At 40.4% G+C, this 21009-nt stretch overlaps 1 protein-coding gene across 1 annotated transcript in view; it reads right to left on the bottom strand.

Moving 5' to 3' along the window:
* IL1RAPL1 (interleukin 1 receptor accessory protein like 1) overlaps positions 1-21009 on the bottom strand; it is a gene marked incomplete at both ends in the record, with an annotated part of 1089212 nt that overhangs the window by 285906 nt on the left and 782297 nt on the right. The window contains one exon of the mRNA XM_080718753.1: positions 10013-10087. Within this exon, the coding sequence (XP_080574879.1) occupies positions 10013-10087 (75 nt within the window). The remainder of the gene's footprint in view (positions 1-10012; positions 10088-21009) is intronic.

Below are 21009 nucleotides of genomic sequence, written 5' to 3'. Positions count from 1 at the left end.
AAAAAAACATTATAAAGTATATATGAATATGTTAACTTAAAAATGATTGGAAAATGATGTAATGAAAAAGAACATAAAAATTCAAGAAGAATAAAAGCATAAAATGCTCTTTTAAGCTTTGAAATAAGAACTTACATCACAGTTAAAACCATGGAAAAACAAATGAAACCATGGGAATTCCTTCTATTAGTATTCATATCAACAAAACCAAGGCAAGTAAGACAGTTTGTCAAAATTAAATATTATTCTGCTTAGTCTACCTAACTATATCAATTTTCAAAGAATTAGATTCAAATTAAATAGTAAGTGGGGCACAGTGCACACTCCTGTAATCGCAGTACTTGGGTGGCTGAGACAAGAAGATGACATGTTCAAGACCAGCCTCAGCAACTTAGTGAGGCTCTCAGTAACCTAGCAAGACCCTGTTTTAGAACAAAAATTATAAAGGGCTAGGAGTGTATCCTGGGTTCAATCTTCAGCACTACAAAAACAACACAAATTAAAAACTAATGTTGACTTTGGAACTAATTAAATCTACTACTATATTTTGGAGGAGGCAGAAAGTCACAATGGGGACGCATCCATTTATACCGATAGACAAGGGCAAGTCATATGAGGTGATGGGCAGATGATCTTACTCTGAGTTAGTTAGAAATGACACTTAGAGTTTGATATTGATGAACGTCATCTTATGAAAATGTAAAACTCTGCATTACCATAGAGAAAAGTTATGGAGGTGATTATTCAACTACAAAAGGGTTCTTATATAAAATTATTCACCAAAAAATTTCTTTAAATAGCATATTTCCCATGTGCATATAAATCTTTCATTGATCATTAGCTGCTTAAAAGAGACCGGGGGACAGAGCCTCTTAAAGCTGACACATTAAGCCACTCTTAGTTAAAGATGAATCAGAAAATGAAGGGAACGCTTCTTTGAAACTACGATGATTCAATTTACTCACAAATCCCATAGGAACATACTAAGTCAGTAGAATAAGATTTTACTGGAATGCTAAATGTTTTAACATTAAATCATATAATACTGGCATCCTATTTACATGATCATATTCGTGCATACGGTATTTTTATGAACAGTTTGAATATAATTTAGGAATACTACATTATTTCACCAAAATTCAAAAGGGAATTTATGGATGAACATATCTTTATATTCAAAGTTTAGACAACGCGAGTCTTTTCATAGTTTCTTTTTTTTTTCAGTACTGGGGATGGAATCCAGGGATATGCTACCTCTGAGCTATACCTCCAGTCCAATTGTTTTTATTATTTATGTTGAAGTATGGTCTCACTAAGTTGTGGAGGGCCTAAGTAGTTGAGACTGGCCATGAACCTGCAATCCTCCTATCTCAGCCTCCCAAGTACTGGAATTACAAACCTGCACCACCTTGCCCAGCTCTCATAGTTTCACTATTTTAATGAACGCCAGACATATGGTACATATTTACTGTGAAAACTTGTTCAACATTTTATACCATAACATCCCATGAAAGGTTTATTTCTTCATTTTTTTTTTTTTTTGTGGGTCTGGGGATGGAACCCAGGGGCATTTGACCACCGAGATACACCCCCTGCCCTATTATTTACTATTTATTTTGAAATAGCATCTCACTGAGTTGCGGGGGGCCTCACTAAGTAGCTAAGGCTGTCTGCGAACTGTGATCTTCCGGTCTCAGCCTCCCAAATGCTGGGATTACAAGCGTGCGCCACCATGCCTGGCTGAAAGGTTTATTTCTGATAAATATTTACCTTAAAAATTCAGAAGTTCTGGTTAATATAGGATATTCACTAAATTTTTCTGTACTATTAAATTTTAACAATTAAGAGCGACTTAGAAATCTCTATGAAAACAGTGCTTGCCATGGAAAAGCAATGCTTTTCTATAAAATGAATATGACTATCTCAAAAGCCTTTATAAGGAACTTGACAGGCATAATGATTTGATGTTTTATTTTGAAAAATTATTCTTTATGTTCCTTGTCTTAAAAAATATTATGTTGCATTTTCTTCACTTATATTTTTTTCAGTTTTACTATCATCTTGATGGTCATTATAAATCTATGTAGCATAATATCCACTGTATTGTTTTTGAAAAATAAAAATAGGAATTGTTTTATTCTGTTTTAACTATGTCCTTGCTATATAAACTAAGTAATTTAAAATCAATAATATTGCCGGGCGTGGTGGCGCACGCTTGTAGTCCCTGCACTTGGGAGGCGGAGACAGGAGGATCACGCAGGTTCGAAGCCAGCCATGCTGGCTTAAGAGACCCTGTTTCCAAATAAAAACATAAAATAGGTCTGGGAGTGTAGCCCTGAGGTAGAAGGGCTTCCAGGAACCTCAGTACCACCAAAAATAAATAAATAAAATAAAATAAATAAATCTATAGGATAAAATCATATTTAAATAGGAACACAGTGTGTATACTGGTTCCTTAGAGGGAAGATTGAAATTAATTTTCTAAGATAGTATTCACTGCAGAAATGAAGTCCGTATATGCTGCCATTGTCAGATGTTCTAATAAGAATATGACAATAATAATGACAACAATAATAAAAGGATGATGAAGATGGCAATAATGAGAGTGTATGATTTTTATGTAAAAATGGGCAGCTATTTTTGGAATCATTTTCTCATCAGTAAAATAAAAAATTTGACTTGATAACTTCCATAGTCTCTCTACCTTCTAAGGATCTTAATTTAGAATTTTGAAGAGTTATGTCGTTTCTTAACTGTCCAGTGAGAAACAAAATAGCACGATTTTAGTGCTGCAGCATAAGAGCAATCTGCATAATGTGTTGATGTCTAACAAGGGGACTAGACTTGGTCCTGGGAATTTCAATGGACTCTTCATTACTTCTGTTGCAATACTCTTTCTTGGACCTTTTATTCATTTCTCTTTTCTCTCCCTTCTGGTCCTTTTTCAAGGCAAGAGAAAAAAAGATTCACATTTTTTTTCTGTCTCAGTTTTTAAAGCCTTTTAATGCTATAACTTTTAGATGTGAGTAGCACATAGAAATGCCTCTAATCAGCCAGGTGTGGTGACACGTGCTTTAAACCCCAGAATTTGGGAGACTTAGACAGGAGGATTTCAGGTTCAAGGCCAGCCGTAGCTACTTAGTGAGGCCCTCTGCAATTTAGTGAGACCCTGTAATAATAAAAAATAGGGCTAGAAATGTAACTCAGAGGTGGAATGCTCCTGGGTTCCATCCCCAGTACCTCAAAAGAGTGTTATTACTTTCATTTTTCTTGATATATTTGGATTGAGTAGACCCTGAATTCCATCATTTTATGCAATTATAATATAAGTCTGTATTTGTCTTTATATGTTTTAATTATTATGCTTACTTGTCCAGAAACTCTAATTTATGTCTTTGGAAGTAAAACTTTGCTGATCTGCATGTCTTTCTTAAATATGCATTAAGGATACCATCTTTCATAAAAAATTAAACTTTAGATATTATTGATTTTTCCCATAATGGGAAGGAAAGTTGTATGTGTTTCTATCACTTGAGTTTTCTAGTAAAATTATGCCTTGTGCATTCTCCATGGCACAATAAAAATCAAGTCAACAGCATTACATTTGCTCAGGAAAATCAGTAAATAATTGTACATTGGCAAACCCAAACTGTCAATGTTACCGTTCCTGTCTGTGGGAAGGAAGGTCATATTTTCTGTCAAATGTACAACTCAGCAACACAGTATTGTTCTTTTAGAATCAACAATATCATGTGTCTCTTTCAGAAGTGGATAACATATTAAACACCTGAGTAATTTCATTTCAGGAATATTGATGGTATTTCCCCACTCTACAAAGGAAACAAAAATTTCTAAGTATACAAATATAGAGTAGTAAATATTCAAAACAATCTTAAAATTTTCAAGATATCAACAGCTATGAAAATATAGACCTAGAGAACAGTGTTACAGGGCTACTTTTCACTCCATATAATAATTTCCTATAGGGTTTCATTGGATTAAAAATCAAGTAGTATATTTGTAATAGAACACATTTTATATACAATATATTTATATACATATTTCTAGAGCAAATGAAATTGAAGTAAAGTATATTTCAGTAATTATTTTAGCAACATAATAAGCTAATATATAATTTTCATGAGTTTTTCTACAAAAGTATCTGCCAGGATCCATTATATAAGCTATGAATGTTTTCCTTTGATGTACATGGTTCCTTAAGACTTCTCAAACTATAGTATGATGAAACAAGGGTAAGAGTGCCAGATATTTCTAATGCTGAATTTTAAAAATAAGCTTATAGTTAAATTGGATAAAGACACAAATATGAGTATCCATTTACCAAGATGTGTATGAAGAATGTTTTCATTATGTTGTCATTCACTTTCTTCTAGATGGTAATATCTGGTGAAACTTAGTTACCTACTCAAATAAACTAAGATTTTTCTTTTTAACAAACTTAACAAATGAGAAAAAATAGTAAATAAAAGCATGAGCTCTGCTAGGAAGGTTCTTCAGTCCAGTATCCTAATTACACTTTCTTACAGACATTTTGGAGATTTGTGTTTTATGTAAACCTTATTCTAGGTTAGTATTTATTGACATTTAATCTGCCTAGAGTATATTACATAATTTCTGGATACTTTATTAAGAAACATGGAGGAAGTGCTCTGTTGAACATTAGAATAGCAAGAGAGGAAAATGAATAGCGATTGTAGACATTCAATTGGGCTTTTGTAATTTATCAGCAATAGACATTTTCCTAAAAATATGATTAGAAACCTTCCAAATGTGGATAAACTCAAAAAAGGCCACTTATATTCAGTGAATAAAAATAGAATGAATGAAGGAGAAAAAGTGGTAAAAAGGAAGAGCAGTGATTTTGATATAAAAAAAAGACTTCTTCTTTAGATGGAAAGTCCTGGAGAGCATTATGTTAAGTGAGATCAGCCAAGCACAGAAGGAGAAGGTACATATGTCTCCTCTAATATGCCCAAACTAGGGAACATAGAGGATACCAGTGGGACTCCAGATAATGGAGGGGGAATACCAGCAAAGTTTGAATGGAAAGATAGAAGAGGAGGAAGGCTGAACTTGATTAATGAGGGTCTACATCCGAATATGTGTAAAAGTATGAATATGGCATGTTTACCCTGGACAATCATTGGTGGGAGGGGGGAAGGGAAAATGGGGATGGGGGAGAGAGGGCACCAAGTATAGTTTAAATGTATACCATTTATGTTCAATAAAAAATTTGCATTAAAAAAATTTCTTCTTTAAGACCTCTGTTTTTGTTTTTGTTTATGTGGGTCTGGGGATAGAACCCAGGGGCATTTGACCTCTAAGCTACACCCCCTGCCCTATTTTTTATTCTTTATTTTGAAACAAGGTCTCACTGAGTTGCAGAGGGCCTCACTAAGTAGCTGAGGCTGTCCGTGAACCGCGATCCTCCGGTCTCAGCCTACAGAATGCTGGGATTACAAGCGTGTATCACCACTGCCAGCACTTTAAGACCTCTGTGTTACAAAGATATATTATTTTACTAAAATTAAAAATGCTGCTATATTAATTGTATACTTCTCATGGGAGTTGTTTATCTTTGTCATTTTATTTTTAATATGTTTTTATTGGTGCATTATAGTTTCACATAATAATGTAAATCATGTTGATAGTGACATACATGGGCACAGTACTTGGTGTCCCTACTCCTAGCTCCCTCCCCATCCTCTCCAACTCCCTACAGGATATTAGGATTGGCCTGGTGAGAGTTTAAGCAATCTCTCTGGTTAAGAGTTATAAATTATCTAGTATTATCTTTTAATAACATAATTTCCTTTTATCGAATATCTTTCCTTTAAGATTCTTTCTTCTTGAAATAGCTTTTTGGGAACATATAGTAGGAGCCAAATATTCTCATAATTTAGTGGAAGAAGCAAATTTATTTGCTCTATTTCCTCCAATTTATACCATTCACCAGAAAATATTTTTAAAGCAAAAACCAAAATTTAAATAATGTGATACCCATATTTAATGATAATTCTCAGTAAATTCAGAGTTGTGAAATATGTCTCATTAGGGCAAGGCTAATGTAGATTTCTACTCTTTGAAGATTGGTAGCAATGGAATATGCCATCAGTTTCTGCTCTGGAAGCTTCTGAAAATGGGCTCCTGGCTATAAAAGAGAGACAAGATCTCTGAATGACATCTATAGGACTCACACTCAGCAAGTAATTGTCTGCCTTTTGATTCCCTTGACTACAGCAGCCTGAAAGAACTAAGTCAGGTTGACCTCCTGGATTGACCTTCAGAATTGTACAGTGTGATATCTGGGCCTTTTGCCCAAGAAAGTGCTGTCCATATATTTGCTGATGCCTGAACGTTATTTAAAAGGGACAAAGTTCTTTTTCCCCACATTTACAAGTAACACAGCAATGCCAATTAAAGTGGAAATACCAGACTGTGACCACCTATTGTTTCCAATTCAAACTCATCAATTTACGAATTTTATATGAATTTAGTTATCATTATTGTAACTTTATTACAATTACAATTACACTTACAATTACACTTTGTAATGTTATTGTAACATGTAAAGGAAATGTAGAGTTGGGCCCAGTGATTCAGTTCTGTAAGCCCAGCTACTTAGGAGGCCCCAGCAGGGGCACTACAAGTTTGATGCTAGCCTGAGCAATAGAGTGAGACCTTGTCTCCAAATAAACAAATAAATGGTCTGGGGTGTAACACAGTGATAGAACCCCCCTGGATTCAATCCTCAGTATTGCCAAAAAAAGTGAATGTGGACATTAAAGTCTAATCTATGAACTTTATGCTTTTATTGAAGTAATTTATTAATGATTTGTATATATTTGACATGAAATCAGATAACTGACAGACTTATAATTACCAGGGTTATTTGATGTGTGTGTCATTTAGCAAGGACATTAAAGTTAGAGCAACAGGCATGTAACAGCTCAACTTTGGATAATGCCAGATAATGTGTTCGTGGAGAGAGGATACTGGGGATTGAACTCAGAGACATTCTAACTTCTAACAAAAACCTCAACCCTTTTTTAAATTTTAATTTTGAAAAATGATTCTACAATCCTCCCTGTCTCAGTCCTCTATGTAATGTTATTACATTTACAAGTAACACAGCAATGCCTGACTCTGGATGATTTTTAAAATATGGCTCATACAGGAGTTTTATGATAGTCTGAGGCTTACTTTTAGGAACAGGTTGAGACAGACTCCTGAAGCCTTGGCTGAAGAAATTTTCTTGGAGATTCTCACCTTCTCACAAGAAGGAACACCACTTATAGTTATTCCTTTATTAATGTATACCACCCTCTTACTGCTACCCTATGAGTATTAGTCCTCCTCTTTTAGGATTTGATATCATATGTGATGTCTTTATTAGAACTGATAGTTTTTTCAAATCTGGAAAGGGGCGAAACGTCAAAGTAGATATTGTACAAAACAAGTATATTTTAGGTATCTCAAGTATTTTTCATCTTTGATATTTTCTTTTACTTATCTTTTTTTGACCAGTTACCCACATGCAATCAACATTGTCAGTGTTGTTATTAATTTTCACTTAAATATCTAAGGGTTAAGATTAAATTTCTTGGCCGGGCGTGGTAGCAACAGGCTTGTAATCCCCGCGCTTGGGAGGCAGAGACAGGAGGATCATGCAGGTTCGAAGCCAGCCGCGCTGGCTTAAGAGACCCTGTTTCCAAATAAAAATATAAAAAATAGGTGTCTGGAAGTGTAGTCCAGAGGTAGAAGGGTTTCCAGGAACCCCAGTACCACCAAAAAAAAAAAAAATTACATTTCTCTAAATACTGCATGTTTTTATCTGATGCACTGAGAATTTGAGTCAGAAAACAGAGAAACAGTTATTTACAAGAGACAACACTGAAGATTAATATGTTCAATTTAGTTGGTGGTTAAATACAACTCTTGTGCCTTTGCTCAATGACATAAAGGTGTCAGAGAATTTTTTGGAGCATTTTAGTAACAGACATTGCTATATATCTTCAAATGAGCTTACAGTCAAACCTTATAATTTACATACAGAGTTTTCTTATTTTCAGTTTGATGTATTCAGTCTTTATGATTTTGTTCAAGAAAATATAGTATGTATGTATGTATGTATGTATGTATGTATGTATGTATTTGCAGTACTGGGGATGGAACTCAACAGAATTCTACCTCTGAGCTCTACCACCATCCCTACTTTTTATTCTTTATTTTGAAACAAGGTCTTACTAGGTTGCAGAGGGCCTCACTAAGTAGCTGAGGCTGTCCAAGAACCACAATCCTCCCTGCTCAGCCTCCCAAGTGCTTGGATTACAAGTATATACACCATGCTTGGCTGAAAATGTAGTATTTAAAAAAGACCTTTAAAATGTATTGCATTTTGTAAAATACTATAATAGGAAGTAAAGAACAATTGATTTGTTCTAAATTCAGGGACAACAAAAAGAAACCTAATGGGTGTCCATCAACGATAAAATTATTTTAATTATGTTGTCAAGCAAAGATATACAGTTTAAGACATAAATATTTCATATTTGTACTCTTCAGAAACCTCCTCGTTCTTGGCTCAAGTTGATTAAAGTTTTATATAACTTCTCAGAAATATATCTTTCTATGAGTTATTGAAAGTTCTATAAGAGGATGACAACTAGAGAAAATTTATATTCAAAATGTGTTTATATAACAGCAATAAATTATAATATAATTCAATATATTATAGCATAAGTAAAGAGCAAGATACAAGTTTCAGTATATTTATTTTTCATATATATGGCATTGCTTTACTACTACATATAGACTTCCAACTCAAAATAACAAGTTATAATATTACTTGAATGCCCATGACATGAATTCAAAAGGCTTAGATTTGCTAACCGAGAAGCATATTAATGTCCTAACTTTATAAATACTATATGCTCTCGCCTTAAAGTTAGCAAATGAAGAATTTCCAGTGTTAGAAATGCATTGACTATGATAACTTTGTGTGTTCTAAAGCCATCATCATAACTTTATGCAATATAACTTGGATATGTTATTAGTAAAGATTATCACATCTATAATATTCATTTGGAAACCAATTTACAAATTTCATCCAATTTCTCACTTCAGGAACAATAATAACAGTCATAAGTTTAAGGGATGGGATACGGATTCTATTTTTAGTTGTATAATTAAATGCATTTTCATTCTTGAGTGATTAACATAAGAATAATAATAACAGAAATATAATGTTATAACTATACTTTTGATAATCTTTTATAGAAAACCACTACAAGCAAACAACTTTCTGTGGCACTGTGTGAGATATATAAGAGAATATAATGGAATATATTATATATGTTAATAAATAAAAGGGGAAATTTTCCAGATGAAAATACTATATACTTATCTGTAAGATAAGTACTTGAGAATTCTGATTTATATGTAACTGAATATTTTTATCACAGAATATTTTGTCCTTGGCTTTATGTCCAAATCACTTGTTCCTTAGCCAAAGGTTTCTTGCTCACATTTTAATAATATATTATCCAAAACATAATTAGCATAATGCCCATTACATTTAATTAGTTTTTAAAATCTTTTTAGTCATGAAGGTGACATTTATTTTAATGAATTTGCATACTTTCCTCCAAATATCAGATATCACATTTTAATATATTAATGCATATTGTAAGACAAATAGTTCCATCTCGCTTGTTGCAAAACAAATTCAAATATTATAACATGACACAATAATACCAGTATAAAAATTTTCAGCCTATCTTACTCCCAAATAGCCATCTAAGTACCATATAGTTCAACTTGGTCTCAAGGCACAAACTATAGGGAATGAATTGGCAGGTGTCCTGGCATTTTCTAATTCGGCCCCTTTTAAACACATATGCGCTTAGCTCAAAGCATTAAATAATTACAATCTATACTAATTTATTGTCCGAATGTGTTGAAAAGTAAATTTAGTTAAGATATAACTCACCCAGCTGAGTCTCTTGAATTGTCAGTTTACTTTCCATAGGATACAAAAGCTTGGGTGGCTTATCAGTCAGAGGAGCTGAAAAACAACGATAATAATATAGAGACATAGTTAAGCTGCATGAAATGAAGGATAGAATACAGTTTTATTTTCCCAAAGATTTTTCATTCTCAAAGTAGTGTCAAAGCACTCTACCAAGTAATGACTTTCATATTGCAGGTAATGCCTTCAGGCAAGCTGGAAAGCTATTAGATTGTACAAGAGTAAAATATAACACTTCCAGATTGACAGTCACATGATAGTATTGAATTACAGAATTGGGATTGGTCAGTCCTTAAAAACCTATGACTGTGTTTTATGAAACATTTTGAATTTGTACGTTGTTTTTCTTTTTAAAGGGGTGCCCTACATTTTTTCCTGTACTAAAGCTACACATGATTTATAAGGCATGTATTACAATGATTTCTTGACATAGAGATGTGTCATTTGTAATTCCATTTCTAGCTTCTATATGTTGGATCATATTGCCTCAAAACATATAATTTAGTAATTATATTGTTTCATATATATATATATATATATATATATATATATTCTCTAAAGGTTCTCTAAATGAGGTAGCAATGTACTATTAAATTAGTATAAGTACCAAGCATGCACACCCACACTAAGAGTATGTTTTTAAATGATATTTTTATTTCATCTGAACCTTTTCTTACTATTGCCTATTATATTTTATAGCATTTATTGTTAATATTCTCTCTTTGACTTCAAGCTTCCATGCATTTTTGCTCTGTGCTCCCATACATTTCAATTATCAGCCTACAAGTATGAGTCTGCTATCAAGCATTTTGAAGAAAGCCTTCCCACTGCACACTTTATTACTAGCTAAACTAGAGTATCTGAACTTAGGGCAAATAGTTCTTTTTCATTAAAGCCTCTCCTACCCTGATTGAATTACCTAGGTCCCTTGAAACTTGTCATCACAACTTGTCTGTATCAAGTAGAGAAATGATCAAGTAAGGTTTCTGGACTAGATGTTTTTGCCTTAAGGCAGGCCTGCCTTCCTTTCTTCTTCTTCTTCTTCTTCTTCTTCTTCTTCTTCTTCTTCTTCTTCTTCTTCTTCTTCTTCTTCTTCTCTCTCTCTCTCTCTCTCTCTCTCTCTCTCTCTCTCTCTCTTTTTCCTTCCTTTCTTTCTTTCTTTCCTTTCTTTCCAGAAGGACATGCCAGCTTGGATGATAACTGGAAGGCTAGTCTAGAGAGTTCTAGGAGTTGGTTACATGTACTTAGTATCAGAGGATTCAAGAATCCAAACTGCTTTAGAAGCTTGCTTCCATCTCTCCTTAAATAAAAACATAGTCAGGGCAAAGGGACAATATAACACAAGTCAGAAAAATGGGCATGAATTTTAAGATCTTCTTTGGGAAACCAGTCTCATGTATGATTGATTGCTTTTGTTCATAACTAATTAAATATTAAATATTAAATATTAATATTAAATAATAAATATTATAAATATTAAATAATATTTAATATTAAATAATATTTAATATTAATATTAATTTAATTAATTTAATTAATTAATATTAATATTAATTTAATATTAATATTTAATATTAAATAATAAATATTAAATAAATAATAATATTAAATATTAAATATTAAATATTAAATATTCATTATTACTATTCAACAAGAGTGTGGTAACAAAGGGGAAAAATTAGGGTAATAGGGTGAGATCATTTGCTTTTAAATTCTCAAGGACTGAGCCAGGCATGGTGGTGCATGCTTGTAATCTCAGTGCTTGTGAAGCTGAGACAGGAGGATTGCACAGGTTCGAAGCCAGCCTCAGCTACTTAGTGAGGCTCTCAGCAACTTAGACTGTCTCCTAGAAAAGCTCATGTATTGGCAAAAATATTCAGAGGTGACATAATTGAATCATGAGTGTCCTAGTATTATCAGTGGATAAATCCATTGACAGATTAATGGGCTTATTGGGTGGTAATAGAGACAGGGTGTGACTGGAGGAGGTATGTCATGGTGGGTGTGGTCTTGGGGACTATATGTGTCCTTTAAGCCTGCCCTTGCCCTCTCTTAGCTTCCTTCCCCCTTGTCTTGAGCTCCACAGGCTTCACCCAGCCTAAAATAGACTCAAAGCTCCAAAACTTTGAGCAAACAAATCTTTCTTTCTGTGAGTCATGGTTGTCAGGTATTTGGGGTCACAGCAGTGAGAATGATAACTGAAACAATACCTAAAGAGTTCTTAACAGACTTTACTCTCTTACTACTTAAATCATCAACTTATTCCCTGAATTAGGAAAATAGTACATCATTAATATATTAAAAAGTCACATTTCTTTAACTCTTAGATGATTACAGTAAACTTCAAAAGCAACTATGATATCAAAATGAATGACTTATTTTTAAAAAATTACTCAGTTTATAAAATCTTGTGATTATGTAGTTACCAACAGATAATTTGACAGTTTGTTTTAGAAAGAAGTTAAGAAAAAATGTTCCTTATTCAAACACATCCCACACTAGTCTGTGGTAAAAGGAGAAGAAAGATATGTAGAGAAAGATAATACAATCACATGCAGCACATATGTTCAGAAATATAAAGTGGTTTTGTGGTTCTTCACCTGAACCTAACACCCACTCTGTGACATAATGTTATATCTTTAAAACGTTCAGCTTCTGTCATGTGACATACTGCAAGTTAGCATAGGAATACTTTAAGTCTCAATCATGAAGTCATAGAATGTTGGAACCAGAGAAATTTTTATTCTTATTAAGTTCATTAGGAATTTTTAAACCACATTCCCTGAAATTGTTTGATTTACACAGTGCCCATCTGGGCAGATTAATTGAAGAAGGAGATAAGGGCTGAGGCACTGAGCATATCTCAGTGCTCTGTATGTGTGTGTCTGTGTTTGTGTATGTGTGTGTGTATTTGTGTGTCTGTGTGTGTCTGTGTGTGGTATTGTGGATTGTGCCCAGAGGCATTTTACCTCTGAGCTATACCCCCAGCCTGACTTTATTTTTATTTTGAAACAGGGTCTCACTAGGTTGATGAGAGTCTCACTACTTGCTGAAGCTGTCCTCAAACCTGTGATCCTCCTGTCTCAGCCTCCCAAGTACTGAAATTATAAACATATGTCATCATGCCTGGATAAGTGGTACTACCCACACTCTTTCATAAAAATATCTCTGTTTTTATTTATCTTATATACAAATATTTCACCTAAGATTTTGATGGATCAATTCAGTTCAAAGGATATGTATGTTAGGCTCTATAATGTTCCAGGTCCTGGGATAGGTTGTCTGGATCTCTGGGGTTTACATTTATACCTTACAATGAACTACAGTTTAAAAATAAAAACAAACATTCTGCATTGATTAAAATTCTTAGTTTCAGAGAGCAAATATCTGAGGTACAAAGAGATCCAATAGTTTGCAAAAGGTAACAAAGTAAATTCAAGCTAAGGTCCTTGCAAAACCTTTTCTCTCAATTCTTTATACTGTTCCTTTTGAAAATTCTACCAATCAACTACAGCATTGGCTTGTAGAAAGTCTCCCCAACAGTTGTGTGCAATCTGTTAAAATAGTAAAAATGCTCAATTAAATCTTCATATAACCTAAAGCAGAGAGCTCTGGCAGTGCAATCTGTCATCACCTATAAGTTTCATGTTTTGGTATTAAGCTATGTTGGGTTTCACTTTGGCACATTTTTCATATGATTCACCTTAGATAGAAGTGATAAGAAACTTCTAGATCACACAATAGCAGATTTGACACATTGGCAAAGTGAGTGTGAAAAGGAGGTGATCACTAAGGCTAAGATGTATCCCAGTTTCACAGTCATTTGAGAGTAACAAATCTTGCTTTCACAAAGGATGGACATGTGCAGAATTATCCATTATTCCAAATTTCTGGACCATTATAGCATTTGATAAATATTAGTTCAATTGATTTGGTAGAACACAGAACTGGAAAATAATTGCAGATTTGGTAATTACTAACCAATCAAATGAACATATACACAAACAGGAAAAATGTTCCTTACTTTCCATATTTGCAAAATAAAGAAATTGGAAAATATTGCTTACGATTGAAAAATGTTACTTATAATTCTAAAAGCAAAGCTATTGGCATCAGATCATGACTAAACCATGTGACATTTTTATTGTCAAGAAAATGGCTTGTCTTTTGGGGACACTCTTTTACACATACATGTGAACACATGGACACTCACTAACTTAAATCAAGTAAAAAAATAAAGTAAAACATTAGTGACATGAAGCACAGAGTGATTTTAACTCAATCATTTTTTCTATGAAAAAAGTATAATTAGAGAATAGATACTTCCCTGACTATGCATTAAATACAGCTGTTTTACCACCAACCAAAGTACTTTCAAGTTCTTCAGAACATCCTTTTAACTGCATTACAAGTGCTATAATCTTTGCAATAATAATAGACTTCTCTTACAGAGTTATTAATATATTTCAATTGATTTCAATTGACAGAAACTTTTTGGAGTTTTGTCCCCTTCTACTGAAGGGAAATTTTAAAGACATTCATTTTTCTTAGTAGCTGCCAGTTAGAGAATCATCTGGAAGTCAGTGTACATGTCTTCATGTATACTGACAATGTTAAGATTCCCTAACTATTTATGAAGAGCAAGTATCTATGTTAATATTTTCTAACTATTCAAGAAGAGATGCAGTCTCTCCTTCCTTTTCCTCATTTCTTGTACATTTGAGTTATGAAACAGTAAAAGATAGAACCATATTTTCTTAAAACAAAAAAGAAAACCCAAGGATAGAAACCAGGATTCTTCAATCTTTCTAATATTCTCTAAGAGGAGAGAAATATGAAATATCTAGGATGAACATATCTATCCCTTTTAAAACACTACCACTATAAAAACTAATTTTAAGCCCTCCAATTACTAATCCTTCTAATAATATTGATACTACTCTATATTTACTATATGTTTACATTTCCCCTACCACAAAATTTATTCTTTCAAAATCATAAAACTTATCATAATATATTTTAACATGTTCCTTTCTATGTTTTTTCAGAAGTATTATGGTAGAGAAGATCACATACTTAGCTTTTAGGGAGATATGGATTTAAGAATGCCTGAGTGTACTCACGAACTAGAATGGCAATCATTAAAAACACAAACAACAACAAATGCTGGTGAGGATGTGGAGAAGTGGGAACTCTAATACATTTTTGGTGGGATTGCAAATTGATGTGACCACCTTGGAAAACAGTATGAAGGATCCTCAGGAAAATGGGAATGAACCTCCTATGTGATCCAGCAATATCGCTTCTGGGTATCTACCTAAAAGAATAGAAATCGAACTACCAAACTAATGCATGCATTGTGTAGCTATGTTCATAGCTACACAATTCACAACTGCCAAACTATGGAACCAGCCAGGATGTCCATATACAGATGAATGGATTACAAAACTATGGAATATGTACACAATGGAATTTTATTCTGCCATGAAGAAGAACAAACTATGTCATTTACAGGAAAATGGATGAAACTTGAAAACATCATGCTAAGTGAGATTAGTCAGTCACAAAAAGTAAGAAATCAGATGCTCTCCCGATTTCTTATGATATGCTGAAGCTAGGGAGAAAATGGGTCATAGGAGAAACCCTAGACAAAGAAGGAAAAACTCTAGATGAGCAAATAAGGCGATCTGACTGAGGGGGATGGGAGGGGGAAGAGGGAAATTCTCTAATGTACATGATGTTCATTCACAAACGTATCAAAGTCAGTCACTAAGCCAAACATGAAAAGGAGGGAGATGGAGGGAATGGGGTGGGAATTGGTGAAGGGCTAATTGAGAGATGTGTGCATGTATGCCTCCATCATCTTGTACTCTATTAATATGTATGACTACAATGCAGTCATACATCTTAAAAAATTCTTTTAAAAATTCTTTAAAAAAAGAATCTCAACAGAGAACTGACAGAATGGAAAAAAAATTTCCAAGTATTCCTCCAATAGAGGACTAATATCTAGACTCTACAGAGAATAATAAAATGTTGTATGGCCATTCCATTGACTCTCCGTTTTACAATGGGTCATTTGTGTATCTTTTCTTTTAAAATTAAAAGAATCAAAAAACAAATGCCTGTTTTCCTAGAAAATCAAGGGAACTAAGATCACTCATAGAGTTATGACCTCTGAATGTCACAGAGCAGAATTTCAATTCTACTTTCCTTTCCAGGAATGTTTTTTTTTTTTTTTTTTTAAATTAATTTATTTTTTAAATTGGTGCATTGTAGTCATATATCAATCACATTGGAGTACAAGACTTGAGAGGATATACAAGCACACATCATCCAATTAGCCCTCCTCCAGCCACCGTCCCATTCCCTCCCCCTCCCTCCATCCCACACTTCTTTGGTGATTTACTTTGATATATTTGTTTATGTACCTCCTGCATTTTAAAGAGGCTCCGTCCTCCAGTATTACATACCCTCTGATTGATCACATTAGTTGCTTCACTATAGGGCCCTTTCTATAGCTCAACCTCTTCCTGTTGCCCTTTTCCTCCTAGTTATTGCTGATTAAGAGAAGCGTCTGATTTATATTTTCTGCGATATTTCTCTGTGCATGCTGCGTTGCAAGTACCAATCCCACTCTTGATGGTCCCAGTAGTGGCCTGGCTACTCAGTGGACTGATCCAGACCTCGCTGGCTCACGCAGCGGCCTTGCCTCATGGGAGGACCCAGTTCTGGTCTCGCTGGCCCCTGAACCGGTCAAACCCCTAAGCTGGCTTTGGTCCCAACCTTGGAGGCCGCAGGAGTGAACTTGCCTCACGCCAGGCTCCGATGCTGGCCATTGGCCCCTGCACCGGTCTAACCCCTTGGCAGGATTCCAATCCCGGCCTCGGAGGCCCCAACACTGGTAATGCCTCACGGCAGGCTCCGATGCCGGCCTCACTGGCCCCAGCACCGGCCTAACCCCTTGACAGGCTCTTAAACTGGCCTCAGAGGCCCCAGTACCGGCCTTGCCTCACGGCAGGCTCCGATGCCGGCCTCGCTGGCCCCAGCAGCGGCCTAACCCCTCGGCAGGCTCCGATCCCAGCCTCGGAGGCCCCAGCACTGGTCATGCCTCAAGGCAGGCTCCGATGCCGGCCTCGCTGGCCCCAGCACCGGCCTAACCCCTTGGCAGGCTCTTATCCTGGCCTCGGAGGCCCCAGTACTGGCCTTGCCTCACGGCAGGCTCCGATGCCGGCCTCGCTGGCCCCAGCACCGGCCTAACCCCTCGGCATTCTCCGATCCCGGCCTCGGAGGCCCCAGCACTGGTCATGCCTCACGGCAGGCTCCGATGCCGGCCTCGTTGGCCCCAGCACCGGCCTAACCCCTCGGCAAGCTCTTATCCTGGCCTCGGAGGCCCCAGTACCGGCCTTGCCTCAAGGCAGGCTCCGATGCCGGCCTCGCTGGCCCCAGCAGCGGCCTAACCCCTCGGCAGGCTCCGATCCCGGCCTCGGAGGCCCCAGCACTGGTCATGCCTCAAGGAAGGCTCCGATGCCGGCCTCGCTGGCCCCAGCACCGGCCTAACCCCTTGGCAGGCTCTTATCCTGGCCTCGGAGGCCCCAGTACTGGCCTTGCCTCACGGCAGGCTCCGATGCCGGCCTCGCTGGCCCCAGCACCGGCCTAACCCCTCGGCAGGCTCTTGTCCTGGCCTCGGAGGCCCCAGTACCGGCCTTGCCTCAAGGCAGGCTCCGATGCCGGCCTCACTGGCCCCAGCAGCGGCCTAACCCCTCGGCAGGCTCCGATCCCGGCCTCGGAGGCCCCAGCACTGGTCATGCCTCAAGGAAGGCTCCGATGCCGGCCTCGCTGGCCCCAGCACCGGCCTAACCCCTTGGCAGGCTCTTATCCTGGCCTCGGAGGCCCCAGTACTGGCCTTGCCTCACGGCAGGCTCCGATGCCGGCCTCGCTGGCCCCAGCACCAGCCTAGCCCCTTGGCAGGCTCTTATCCTGGCCTCGGAGGCCCCAGTACCGGCCTTGCCTCACGGCAGGCTCCGATGCCGGCCTCGCTGGCCCCAGCACCGGCCTAACCCCTCGGCATGCTCCGATCCCGGCCTCGGAGGCCCCAGCACTGGTCATGCCTCACGGCAGGCTCCGCTGCCGGCCTCGTTGGCCCCAGCACCGGCCTAACCCCTCGGCAAGCTCTTATCCTGGCCTCGGAGGCCCCAGTACCGGCCTTGCCTCACGGCAGGCTCCGATGCCGGCCTCGCTGGCCCCAGCACCGACCTAACCCCTCGGCAGGCTCTTATACTGGCCTCGAGGCCTCAGTACCGGCCTTGCCTCAAGGCAGGCTCCGATGCCGGCCTCGCTGGCCCCAGCACCGGCCTAACCCCTTGGCAGGCTCTTATCCTGGCCTCGGAGGCCCCAGTACCGGCCTTGCCTCACGGCAGGCTTCGATGCCGGCCTCGCTGGCCCCAGCAGCGGCCTAACCCCTCGGCAGGCTCCGATCCCAGCCTCGGATGCCCCAGCACTGGTCATGCCTCAAGGCAGGCTCCGATGCCGGCCTCGCTGGCCCCAGCACCGGCCTAGCCCCTTGGCAGGCTCTTATCCTGGCCTCGGAGGCCCCAGTACCGGCCTTGCCTCACGGCAGGCTCCGATGCCGGCCTCGCTGGCCCCAGCACCGGCCTAACCCCTCGGCATGCTCCGATCCCGGCCTCGGAGGCCCCAGCACTGGTCATGCCTCACAGCAGGCTCCGCTGCCGGCCTCGTTGGCCCCAGCACCGGCCTAACCCCTCGGCAAGCTCTTATCCTGGCCTCGGAGGCCCCAGTACCGGCCTTGCCTCACGGCAGGCTCCGATGCCGGCCTCGCTGGCCCCAGCACCGGCCTAACCCCTCAGCAGGCTCTTATCCTGGCCTAGAGGCCCCAGTACCGGCCTTGCCTCAAGGCAGGCTCCGATGCCGGCCTCACTGGCCCCAGCACTGGCCTAACCCCTCGGCAGGCTCTTATCCAGGCCTCGGAGGCCCCAGTACCGGCCTTGCCTCACGGCAGGCTCCGATGCCGGCCTCGCTGGCCCCAGCAGCGGCCTAACCCCTCGGCAGGCTCCGATCCCAGCCTCGGAGGCCCCAGCACTGGTCATGCCTCAAGGCAGGCTCCGATGCCGGCCTCGCTGGCCCCAGCACCGGCCTAGCCCCTTGGCAGGCTCTTATCCTGGCCTCGGAGGCCCCAGTACCGGCCTTGCCTCACGGCAGGCTCCGATGCCGGCCTCGCTGGCCCCAGCACCGGCCTAACCCCTCGGCATGCTCCGATCCCGGCCTCGGAGGGCCCAGCACTGGTCATGCCTCACGGCAGGCTCTGCTGCCGGCCTCGTTGGCCCCAGCACCGGCCTAAGCCCTCGGCAAGCTCTTATCCTGGCCTCGGAGGCCCCAGTACCGGCCGTGCCTCACGGCAGGCTCCGATGCCGGCCTCGCTGGCCCCAGCACCGGCCTAACCCCTCGGCAGGCTCTTATCCTGGCCTCGAGGCCCCAGTATCGGCCTTGCCTCAAGGCAGGCTCCGATGCCGGCCTCGCTGGCCCCAGCACCGGCCTAACCCCTCAGCAGGCTCTTATCCTGGCCTCGGAGGCCCCAGTACCGGCCTTGCCTCACGGCAGGCTCCGATGCCGGCCTCACTGGCCCCAGCAGCGGCCTAACCCCTCGGCAGGCTCCGATCCCGGCCTCAGAGGCCCCAGTACCGGCCTTGCCTCAAGGCAGGCTCCGATGCCGGCCTCGCTGGCCCCAGCAGCGGCCTAACCCCTCGGCAGGCTCCGATCCCGGCCTCGGAGGCCCCAGCACTGGTCATGCCTCAAGGCAGGCTCCGATGCCGGCCTCGCTGGCCCCAGCACCGGCCTAACCCCTCAGCAGGCTCTTATCCTGGCCTCGGAGGCCCCAGCACCGGCCTAACCCCTCGGCAGGCTCTTATCCTGGCCTCGGAGGCCCAAGTACCGGCCTTGCCTCATGGCAGGCTCTGATGCCAGCCTCGCTGGCCCCAGCACCGGCCTAACCCCTCAGCAGGCTCCGATCCCATCCTCGGGGGCCCCAACACTGGCCTTGCCTCACGGCAGGCTCCGATGCCGGCCTCGCTGGCCCCAGCATCGGCCTAACCCCTCAGCATGTTCCGGACCCGACCTCGGAGGCCCTAGCACAAGCCTTGCATCATGGCAGGCTCCAATGCCGGCCTCGCTGGCCCCAGCATCGGTCTAACCCCTCTGCAGGTTACAATCCCGCCACGGAGGCCTCAGTAGTGGCCCTGCCTCACAGCAAGCTCCGATGTCGGCCACTGGCCCCGGCGCCCGCCTAACCCCTCAGCAGGTTCCGATCACTGTCTCTGTGGTTAGTATTTCAAAGGTTCCAGTTGTAATGTATCAGATCTCTGCCTCCCCCGAATATTGGCCACTGGCATTGCCACTGCCTCCACCGTTTCAAATCCTTCCCAGGCTCTTTTTCCACTCTGAATGTTGTCCAGTGTTCCTAAGCATGCGTGATGGTAGCATTCGACATTTGGTGTAATTTCTCCAAAAAAATAAAGTTGGTAAGATCCGGTTTCTGCTTCTCCTGAATACAAGTCTCTACCACCATTGCGAAGAACTCTTTCAACACCGCATTTCTCCTTGGTCTCCGCTAAACTCTCTCCTTATATGTGATGTCTGAGATTCTTAACAATATAGAGAAATAGCAGTCCTCTTTCACGGCGAATTTTTCCATAAGTTCCAGTGCATTTAGATAAGTTTTGTCTGCATCTCCAGTGTCCTGGCATCCATAACGGCTTTCTTACCACCTCTCCTATATTTTTCTTTATCTTTTTCTGTTCTGGGCCCGGTTTCTCCAGGGGTCTGGCGTGCTACTCGCAGTTCGGCCGGGACCCAGAGTCCCGCGATCCGGGCCCCAGCTGGCGTGCCCTGTGCTAGACCCCCGCCCAGAACCCAGCGTCTTACTGGGCCTTGTTTCTCCAGGG

This window comes from Muscardinus avellanarius (genome assembly GCF_963383645.1).
Source record: "Muscardinus avellanarius genome assembly, chromosome: X".
Classification (NCBI taxonomy): Eukaryota; Metazoa; Chordata; class Mammalia; order Rodentia; family Gliridae; genus Muscardinus; species Muscardinus avellanarius.
This window is presented reverse-complemented; position numbering and strand designations above follow the sequence as displayed.